This window comes from Triticum aestivum, chromosome 3B (assembly GCF_018294505.1).
Source record: "Triticum aestivum cultivar Chinese Spring chromosome 3B, IWGSC CS RefSeq v2.1, whole genome shotgun sequence".
NCBI classification, from domain to species: domain Eukaryota; kingdom Viridiplantae; phylum Streptophyta; class Magnoliopsida; order Poales; family Poaceae; genus Triticum; species Triticum aestivum.
The window spans coordinates 3,155,939-3,167,239 of NC_057801.1; the positions used below are offsets into that span (position 1 = coordinate 3,155,939).

General features: G+C 48.5%; 1 protein-coding gene across 1 annotated transcript; it reads left to right on the forward strand.

Annotated features, from left to right (window-relative positions):
* The first annotated feature begins 4,567 nt into the window (after positions 1 to 4,567).
* LOC123064215 (uncharacterized) lies at positions 4,568 to 6,736 on the forward strand. Its single transcript, XM_044487742.1, has one exon. It carries the CDS (start codon positions 4,586 to 4,588, stop codon positions 6,680 to 6,682), a length of 2,097 nt encoding a protein of 698 aa, XP_044343677.1. The 5' UTR covers positions 4,568 to 4,585; the 3' UTR covers positions 6,683 to 6,736.
* Positions 6,737 to 11,301: the final 4,565 nt, after the last annotated feature.

Consider the following 11,301-nt stretch of genomic DNA (forward strand, 5'->3'; position numbering starts at 1 on the left):
TTTTTCATTCTTTCAAAAGCTAAATGCAAATCGGCCAAGTGGGACTCAAAAGCATACGATTTGACAACAATATCATCAATATAGACTTTAAGTATGACACTGAGTAAATCATGAAAGATCAAATTCATAGCCCTTTGATATGTGGCGGCAACATTTTTACATCCCAATGTCATCACTGTCCATTCGAATAGACCAAGGAAACCAGGGCATCGGAAAGCCGTTTTGGACATGTCCTCTTCGGCCATAAAAATTTGGTTATACCCCTCATTGCCATCAAGAAAGCTAATTACTTTATGTCTAAAAGCATCATTAATAAGCATATCGGCTATTGGCATGGGATACTCATATTTGGGTGTAGCCCTATTCAAATCTCTGAAATCAATGCATACCCTCAACTTGCCGGATCTTTTCTTCTCCACTGGGACAATGTTAGAAATCCACTCGGCATACCTGCAAGGTCTAATAAAATTAGCTTCAAGCAAACGACCGATCTCTTGCTTCATCCGGTCATATGTTTTTGGATTAAACTTTCTGGCCGATTGTTTGGAAGGTCTAAAACCGAACTTTATAGGTAACCGATGCTCCACTAGTTCTCGGCTTAAACCTGACATCTCATGATATTCCCATGCAAAACAACAAATATATTCTTTTAATAGCTCGATTAACTAGCTTTACAATTGGCTTTCAAACTTTTGTTTGCAAACGTCGGCCGAGTGACTGAACCATCTCCAATATCTATCTCTACTAATGGGTCGGCTAATGTAAACCCTTGTCCAAGTCTATCCATGTCATCCAACTCCTTTATAGACTCATACATATCGTTCTCACTGGACCGATATTTTAGAAGACGTTTTTGTAACCACTCGGAATTAGAATCCATTTAAACATATCATACCTTGGAGCCGATTGCACTCAGTCGGCTTTAAAGAGACGGGGCACGAAACCATTCTTGGTCGCACCGAGAAAATCAAACTCTGACAAGTCACGTCCCGTCAAGCAAGTATTATTGGGATGTTGCCAATCCGCCGATGCATCGGCCAAAGCAACACAGGCGGAGTTATCTGCATGAATGACTTCCACCTCATCATCAACCCACTGGATCAAAAACTGGTGCATGGTGGACGGCACGCACTGGTTTGCATGAACCCAATCATGGCCTAGTATGACGTTGTAATTACCTTGCACCTCGGCGACAAAGAACACAGTAGCCAAAGTCTTGCTTCCGACTGTAAGCTCCACATACATCACACCTTTGTCTTTAGTTTTCTCTTTGCCTTCGAATCCATTGAGCACCATATTCGTCTCTATCAACTCTTCATCGGACAAACACGATTTCTTGAAGATAGAATAGGGCATAAGATTTACCATAGCACCACCATCAACAAGCATCCGAGTGAGTGGCGATCCATTGATATGACCTCTGAGGTACAATGGTTTTAGATGCGTTACTGGTTCTTTTGGCTTCTCGAATATTGTATTTTTAGGGCCAAAATCCAGCTGAGCCACTTCCCCTTCTTCATCTACAACATGAAATTTAGCAGGTAAGTAATACACCATATTGATATCCTTACATTCATGAACCGGCGTAGACACATAGTTCAACATATCATCCTCTTCCTCAAGTGTATCCACCGATTCTGAAATCTCTCCGAGTGAAGGAGAAGTAATAAGTGTCGCAGACGATGTAATAGCCATCGCATCCTCCTCCTTTGGTGGTGTAGGTACTACTGTGATAGATGTAGAATCCACTGCATCTGGTATTTGTTTAGGCCTCCACACTTGTTTGACAGGCACCATGGGTCGAGTGTCATTGAACAACTTATCCCTTTGCTTCTCGGCCTCCTGTTCTGCCATCCTTTGACTCCTTAACCTCTGTAGTTTCTTCTTTTGTGTCTTTGAGCCCAGGAGGACACCACTTTGGATGAGTGTATTTATGATCTCTCGTCTTTACTTGGCTGGTGCTTGCTTCATGTTCATTAGCCGAGTGCTTTGGCGCGATAGCAAGTATCGACTCGGTCGGATTGGTATGCACAATCGGCTGTTGTATGGTGAATATTTCAGTGCCCAAGATGAGTGAGTCGGCATTGATTTCTCCTTTCCTTTTCCTGACTCGACTGCTGCAACACTTGGTGACTTAACACGCCATTCTTTTGGACTTTCCAGATGCATGAAATTCCCACCCGACGCACCTTTTTACTCGGATGGAATCCACTCGGATGGAATTCACTCAAATGGAACTCAGTCGGATGGGATTCACTCCGATGGAATCTACCCAGCCATATTTTTTCACTTAGATAGTTCCCACCCGGGCGCATTCTCACACTCAGATAATATCCACTCTATCGCATATTTTGACCAGCGGATTGATAGTTATCGATGTTCAGTTGGCCATTATATGAGTAGTCAAGTCGACCCCAAACAGATTGTCGTTGTTCTTCTGGAAACGACGTCATTGGCCCAGCCGGCTTCATATACCGACTGAACATATCCGCTGATGGTGACCTTGGTCGCTTGAAGTCTGATGGCCGGTTAGAGCTAGAACCAGCCGACCGATTGGCATACTTGGATAGCAACATAACAAAAGTTGGCTTGATCCTCTTGCGATGTACTTTAGCTTCATTCCTCTTCCACTTGTCAACTTCTGGACTCTTGGGCTTGACAAACTTAACACTTTGCATCTATCTAGAAACAGACTTGAAACCAAACATCATGTGTGTGTTTCTGCTCAACCAGGCTAGAAGGGATGCAGTCAAAACAAACTATATGAAGAAAATGGTTTTTTACTTGTGCCCAACTCAGTTGCATATGCTTCCACTAAAAAAATTAGTTACATATGCAAATACGCCAAAAATAATGCAACCTACCAAACTCCTTCTAACTACACCAAGTTTTGCTCGAATCGAGGGAGGGATAGGCGATGAGGGCACCGCGCTTTCGGCTCGCTTCAGTGCTTGTAGTTGTCGCTAGATGGTGTATGGATCTGAATGTAATTTCTATCATTTCTGAGTAAATAGCATAAAGCTACTACATTACAGGCTAAGGTTCCAAAAAACTACCGAATTTTAATTTTTTGTTGATAACTACCAAGTCAGGGGTTGGCTGTTTCAAAAAACTCAAATTGTCCAATGCTTTATTATTGATCGTGATTATGACAGTTGGGGCCCACATGTAAGAAAACTGATTGTTTGACTGTTTGTTTGACCTTAAATGACATATAGGGCCCATATGTCAGTGTCTCTGCAAACTTAGAAAAGCAACCAGGTCCTTCAAACAAATTGAAAAAAGCCATCGGGTCCCTCCCGTGCTCAAGATCGACAGGAGCGCACACCCGCCGCTGTGCTCGCCGCGGAGCTCCCTCCCGTCGTGGCATCCGGTGCGCATAGCAGCAGAGCTCCCTTCCAGCGCCACCACACATCTCCCTCTTGTCGTCTGTCGCCCGTCGAGTGCGCTCCGCCGCGGAGCTTCCTTCCCGCGTGTGTGCCGGCTGCTGCCTCCCTGCTGGCAGGCGCCTGCAGCCGCCGTGAGCTCCCTGCCGTGCGTCCTCTCCCTCTCCCTCTTTCCAGGGCGTGGCGGCCCGAGCCTCTGGCCATGGCGTTCGGCTGGCGGCAGCCCATGCCCCTGGGCGCGGCGGCCGGAGTCCCTGCCCCGTGGCCATGGCGCGTGGTTGGCGGAGGCCCGTGCTCCTGGGTGCCGGCTGCTCCTCGTGCGGCGCTCCTTCCCGGAGTTAGCCCTGGCTTGGCGTGTGGCGGGGTGGCGGAGGTGGTGGAGATCGGGCCTTGGTCAGGAGAAGAAGGGAGGGAAGAAAAAGACAAGAGGAAGAAGAAGGATCTGACATGTGGGTCCCATATGTAAGATAACGGTCAAAGAAAACAGTCAAGCAAACGGAATGTTTAAGAGTGGGTCCGACTCGTCAGAATACGGTTTAAACTGCTAGTGACGAGCATTTTGGGTTTTTTGAAACAGCCAACCCCTGACTTGATAGTTATGAGCGAAAAAATAATATTTGATAGCTTTTTGGAACCTTAGCCTATAAAGTAATAGTTTTATGCTATTTACTCGTGATTTCTAGCCATTATACTATCATGATTGATGATCAATAGATTGGAAGTTTTTCCAAAAAAAAACACCTTCTAAGTAAACGCCCCACAGGTACCTTCTGGACTTTGGGCATGCCCATTGGTTTGGTGTGCGATGTCCTCACATGGTCGGGAACGTGCATGGTTGCACTTGGATGCATCATACACAGAATCAAACGTATATGCCACATGGAGTTATCATACTAGTATTTTTCATATTTTTTTTATGAGCATCTCCGAGAGACTGAGTCAGCATATTATCTTGAGATTTACGAAGTCATCGTAGGCGTCTCGTCGTTAACAGGAACGTCTCCTCCCACTGAAAGCGCATCACCAAAAATCTTGAAATAAATTCAAAAATAATGCGAGCACCAAGATTTGAACCCTGATGAGTTGGAGATATCACTGTCCACCTAACCATCTCAACCACAGGTTGGTTTGCATATTAATATATCCCATCTAGTAGTTGGGAGTCGAGTGGGCAACGAGATCGTCTCGTTCCTCTCGAAATGGCTGCTTGGCCGCGGGACCTGTGGAACAATTGGTCCATCCAAATCCTGGTGCTCCTCAGCCTCGTTCTCCAAGTCGCCCTGTTCCTCTTCGCCGGGATCCGCCGGCGTGGAGCGCACCCTGTGCTCCGGTTCCTGCTCTGGCTGGCGTACCAGCTGTCCGACTACACGGCGACCTACGCACTCGGCCACCTCTCCCTCAAGGGCGCGCCGCGTGATCACCCGATCGTGGCCTTCTGGGCTCCGTTCTTGCTGCTGCACCTGGGAGGCCCCGACAACATCACCGCCTACTCTCTGGAGGACAGCAAGCTCTGGAAGCGCCACCTGCTGCACGCCATCCTCCAGGTCTTGGGAGCCGTGTACGTGCTCTACGAGCACGTCGCGGACGAGGGGGCTTTGCTCCGGCTTGCCTCCGCCTTGATGTTCGCCGTCGGCGCCGTCAAGTACGGCGAGAAGACATGGGCGCTCATGCGCGGCAACCTGGACACCATCCGCGGCTCCGTCAGGAAGCAACCACCGGCCATGCACCGGCATTTCCATTCTCAAGACAGAGTGTTCAAGGATGCGGTATTGGACGAGGAATCCCTGGTGCGACGAGCGCACTCGTTGTTCCACATCTGCAAGCGCGCCATAGTGGATTACCCGGTGATCGAAGACGACGCAGCGGACGGACAAGAAGGCGCCACCGAGATGGTGGCCGGGGTGAAGCTATGGCGGCTGATGGAAACCGAGCTGTCTCTCATGTACGACATGCTCTACACCAAGGCGCCCGTCATTCACACCTGGTTCGGCTACTCGGTACGTCTCATCTCGCCGTTCGCCATTGTCGCCTCGCTGCTCTTGTTCAAGCTCGTTGGCAAGCACGCCCACCGTGGGGCTGACGTGAACATCACCTACGTCCTGTACGGCGGCGCATTCTTCATGGAGACGACGTCGCTGCTGAACGCGCTAGGCTCCTCGTGGACGTTCGCCTTCCTGAGCACCACTAGATGGCGATGGCTTCGGTACGCGGCTCTGTGCAACGAGAGGTGGGATCGGCTTAGGCGCCTTGTTGCATATCTTCACCACCTTGTGAGGATCGGAGGAGGAAGCCGGTACAGATCAAGAAGGTGGTCACGCACCATGGGGCAGTACAACATGCTGCACTTGTGCACACGCTCTGCAGGTAGTGCATTGTTTACCACGCCTCTGCTCGGCAGGTTCGCCAGGACAGTGGGGATGGGGCTCAGCGAGTGGTGGAACAGGGAGCATTACTCGTGGGGCATCGAGATGCCCAGCCATGTCAAAGATCGTGTCGCTCAACATATGCTCAAATTGTACATGGATGGGGATGGGATCAACTCACTAGGCATGCTCAGGAAGAGGTGGGGCGAGGAGCCGCTGCTTCGCAAGGGCTTGCTCCACGGCATACTCAAGGACTCGCTCGGCGTCGAGTTCCAGGAGTGCATCATCATCTGGCACCTCGGCAAGAGTGACCGGGGCGAGGACGAGGAGGCGTCTCTCGACGTCGAGGCAATCCGGGTAATCTCCAACTACATGATGTTCCTCCTCGTGCAACAGCCGGACATGCTGCCAGGACTCTCCCAGAACAGGCTCTACCAGCGAACCTGCGAAAGCCTGGTCAACATTCCTACCCCTGCTAGGCATCAAAGCATGGGCATCTGTGCTAAGCTCAAGAATCTGTTCCGCCTTCACGACGACCCTGGTTCAAAGGCCAGGGTCGCTGACAGAGAGGAGCTCGCGAAGATCCTGTATGACCAGTATGAGAGCAAAGGCTTCAGCCATGATGCTCCTCGTCTCCCCTATGTAGCCAAGCTTGCAAAGCAGCTGCTAACGATGCAGGAGGATGGCACGGCCGACTCGGTGAAACTTGTCCTTGATGTGTGGACCAATATCCTTTTCTACGCGAGCAACAAATGCAGCAGGAAGGCCCATGCCGAGAAGCTCAACAGTGGCGGCGAGCTGACGACCATCCTGTGGCTCATGGCAGAACACTTCTACCAACTTTATTGTGAGAGAACTATCAAAAACGAGAAGGATCGGTTATCTACACAAGGACAGGCATCAGCGGTCAGGCAGGGAGATGATGGTATATAGTTCTCACGTGTATTAGCACCATTTTCCCTTCTTTGTATTCTTGATGAAGGCTGAACCCACATAAACTGTATCTTGTTCCCCGGCCGTCTTCAATCAATATCCATATGCATTTGATAAGCCTCAGTTGCCTGATATTTACAGTTGAGTTGAGTCAGTCAATTTTGTGGATCAGCGAGGGCGCGACGCACGGCAGCCAGACGTGGTGCCGCCGATGAGGCCGAGCCAGGAGCGAGCTGAAATCGGCAACAACGCACCTGGCCATGGCGTCGCAGATGGAGGCAAACGGTGGTTTTGACGTGTTTGGGTGTGGGAGGGGGTGGGGGAAGCAATAGCATACCATTTTTTTTTACCGAGCTAACCCCTTTCCATTTTTATAACGTAAATACTAAGTTTTGGAGATTAAAATAAACAGGGGACGAAAAAAAGAAGAAAAGGAAGTTCAAATCACTGTTAGAAAACCACCGCACATATCCACAATCAACACAAGCACTATAGGACAAAAAAATGATAGCAGATCATACTAACTACGAAGTCATAAAACACAGTACACAAAAGACGAATCACCACCAGCCAGCGAGCCGGAGAATAAATTTGTTTTTTGCTTTTGTGTCAACGACCTAGAATTACAGTGAGCGAGCGAGCGATCGAGAGGACTGACATGTTATGGAACAAATTAAATCGGTAATGGTGCATATGTGATATGTGTAACCTTGTGTTACAAAGATGTGATGAACAAGAATCTTGCATACAATATTGGCCAATCTTGTCTGTGTCAGTGCCGGCGTGTGGGTAATTAATGGGTACGCATCAATATGTTATGCAGTGAGAGTAGGAGCTACCAATTGATAAGCTGATCCCTAAGATGCAAGCAAGCACGTAGAGTAACATGCCCATGCAATGAGTGAACATGCCTGATTCCTGACCATCTTTCTACCCAACTCTTTGTTTTTCTTTTTGGCTGCTTCCGGGAGTATTCGGTTGGTATCCGTGCTTTTCATAGCTGTGGATGCTTCAACTTGGGACACGCCTCCGTTGGTATTTGTGGGATGCTTCAACTAGAGGTGGCGTTTTAGGAAAACGCCTCAACGATGCAGGTTTGGTGGCATTTTAGGAAAAGTCACAGCTTTGGAGGCGTTTTAGGAAAATGCCTTTGATTGACGCAACTTTGGTGGCATTTTAGGAAAATGCCTTTGATTGACGCAACTTTGGTTGTCCACATGCAATATGTGTGGAAGCTGAAGATTGTCCCTAGAGTGCAATTTTTTTTATGGCTGGTCTATAATAACAAGATCTTGACCAGAGACAACCTTGTTAAAAGACAACATGTCCCTGACATGACTTGCATGTTCTGTTCTGAGCCAGAATCTTGCCAGCATTTATTTTTTGAATGTGTAGTGTTGATTGAGCTCTGGAGAGTTACTGGGGACATATCAGGAGTTGGCAACGTCTCTGATATTGAGAACCTTGCGGCCTGGCGGGTTTCCAATAAGAAACATGCAGTTGTGAATGCTCTTCATGCCGCTGCAATGTGGTCTCTTTGGAAAATCAGGAATAGCCCGTGCTTCAATCGTGCTATGTGGTCTGGAATGCAGGTAGTATGGAGACAGATGTCCATGGATCTAGCAGCATGGGAGGTTCTATTCTCGAACGATGCAAAGATCCAAGTTACTGCTATGGTAAAAAGCCTCGAGAAGCTAGCCAGAGATCCTCCTGTGCTGATGTGGCCAGACCCCGGCTGTTCCTTTCAAGCTACACATGGGGCCGAAACTGAAGATTGATGATGATGTTGTTACTCTCCTTCGTGCTGGTGGGAGGAGAGAGCACAAAAAACCTTGTGTACCTTCTAAATTCTCTATTATGTCTCAAAAAGACTTGGTGTTTCTTTTCCAGGTTATATTTGTGTAGTTAGGTTAGTTCAGCTCAAGGGTCCTATGTTAGGGAGAGCGGGTCATTTAGCTGAGTGTTTTGCTGAGGCAGCTTGGTGTGCTGTGCTCCGTGGGCTGTAACGGGATATGCTTGTCACACTGGTTTCGTTGGTTTGCAATGGAACCGGGGCTGCGTGCCCTTTTGCTCTAAAACAAAAAATTGACGCATGTTTGGAGGCGTTTTAGGAAAACGCCTTGGATTGATGCAACTTTGGAGGCGTTTTAGGCAAATGCCGTCGATTTATGCAGTTGCTGAATGCTGGACATTGGGTCACAATTCAAGGTCAATTGTGGCGACTATCTTCGTTGAAATTAGGGAAAGATCTACATTTTTTGCATGCTTTTCGGTTCGGCATGTTAGGAGGGATGCTAATATTCCACCAGATTTGTGTGCTAAATATGCTACTAATCTTAGTAGTTCGAAGTGTTCGATAGAGGAAAGCCCAGGTTTCCTTGTTAGTAACCTTGTCGCAGATTGTAATCGAATTTTTGTTAAGCAATAAAGGCCCCAATTTCTAGTAAAAAAAATAGACTCTTTGGACCACATGTTTAATGAACAACCACTAGTAGAAAAAGGGCCTATTGTCCTGGTTGGTGAGGGCCTTTAGTCCCGGTTCCAGCCCCCCCTCCCTTTTAGTCCCGGTTCTTATACGAACCGAGACATAAGGCTCTCCATGTGGCCGCTGCCTGGAGGTCCCCCTTTAGTCCCGGTTGGTAACACCAACCGGTACTAAAGGAAATTTTATGGGTTTTCTTGATTTTTTTTCCTGTTTTTCAAATTTCTGAATTATTTTAACCTCTAACCTCTAATCTGTTGGAAATATGCCCTAGAGGCAATAATAAATTGATTATTATTATATTTCCTTGTTCATGATAATTGTTTATTATCCATGCTAGAATTGTATTGATAGGAAACTCAGATACATGTGTGGATACATAGACAACACCATGTCCCTAGTAAGCCTCTAGTTGACTAGCTCGTTGATCAATAGATGGTTACGGTTTCCTGACCATGGACATTGGATGTCGTTGATAACGGGATCACATCATTAGGAGAATGATGTGATGGACAAGACCCAATCCTAAGCCTAGCACAAGATCATGTAGTTCGTATGCTAAAGCTTTTCTAATGTCAAGTATCATTTCCTTAGACCATGAGATTGTGCAACTCCCGGATACCGTAGGAGTGCTTTGGGTGTGCCAAACGTCACAACGTAACTGGGTGGCTATAAAGGTACACTACGGGTATCTCTGAAAGTGTCTGTTGGGTTGGCACGAATCGAGATTGGGATTTTGTCACTCCGTGTAAACGGAGAGGTATCTCTGGGCCCACTCGGTAGGACATCATCATAATGTGCACGATGTGACCAAGGGGTTGATCACGGGATGATGCGTTACGGAACGAGTAAAGAGACTTGCCGGTAACGAGATTGAACAAGGTATCGGTATACCGACGATCGAATCTCGGGCAAGTACCATACCGCTAGACAAAGGGAATTGTATACGGGATTGATTGAGTCCTTGACATCGTGGTTCATCCGATGATATCATCGTGGAACATGTGGGAGCCAACATGGGTATCCAGATCCCGCTGTTGGTTATTGACCGGAGAACATCTCGGTCATGACTACATGTCTCCCGAACCCGTAGGGTCTACACACTTAAGGTTCGATGACGCTAGGGTTATAAAGGAAGTTTGTATGTGGTTACCGAATGTTGTTCGGAGTCCCGGATGAGATCCCGGATGTCACGAGGAGTTCCGGAATGGTCCGGAGGTAAAGATTTATATATAGGAAGTCCTGTTTCGGCCATCGGGACAAGTTTCGGGGTCATCGGTATTGTACCGGGACCACCGGAAGGGTCCCGGGGGCCCACCGGGTGGGGCCACCTGCCCCGGGGGGCCACATGGGCTGTAGGGGGTGCGCCTTGGCCTACATGGGCCAAGGGCACCAGCCCCAAGAGGCCCATGCGCCTAGGGAACCCTAGAGGGAAGAGTCCTAAAAGGGGAAGGCACCTCTGAGGTGCCTTGAGGAGGATGGACTCCTCCCCCCTCCTTAGCCGCACCCCTTCCTTGGAGGAGGGGGCAAGGCTGCGCCTCCCCCCTCTCCCCTGCCCCTATATATAGTGGAGGGGAGGGAGGGCATCCATACCTGAGCCCTTGGCGCCTCCCTCCCTCCCGTGACACCTCCTCCTCTCCCGTAGGTGCTTGGCGAAGCCCTGCAGGATTGCCACGCTCCTCCATCACCACCACGCCGTTGTGCTGCTGCTGGATGGAGTCTTCCTCAACCTCTCCCTCTCTCCTTGCTGGATCAAGGCGTGGGAGACATCGTCGAGCTGTACGTGTGTTGAACGCGGAGGTGCCGTCCGTTCGGCACTAGGATCATCGGTGATCTGAATCACGACGAGTACGACTCCATCAACCCCGTTCACTTGAACGCTTCCGCTTAGCAATCTACAAGGGTATGTAGATGCACTCTCCTTTCTACTCGTTGCTGGTCTCTCCATAGATAGATCTTGGTGTTACGTAGAATTTTTTTTGAATTTATGCTACGTTCCCCAACAGTGGCATCATGAGCTAGGTCTATTGCGTAGATTCTTTGCACGAGTAGAACACAAAGTAGTTGTGGGCGTCGATATTGTTCAATATGCTTGCCGTTACTAGTCTTATCTTGATTCGGCGGCATCGTGGGATGA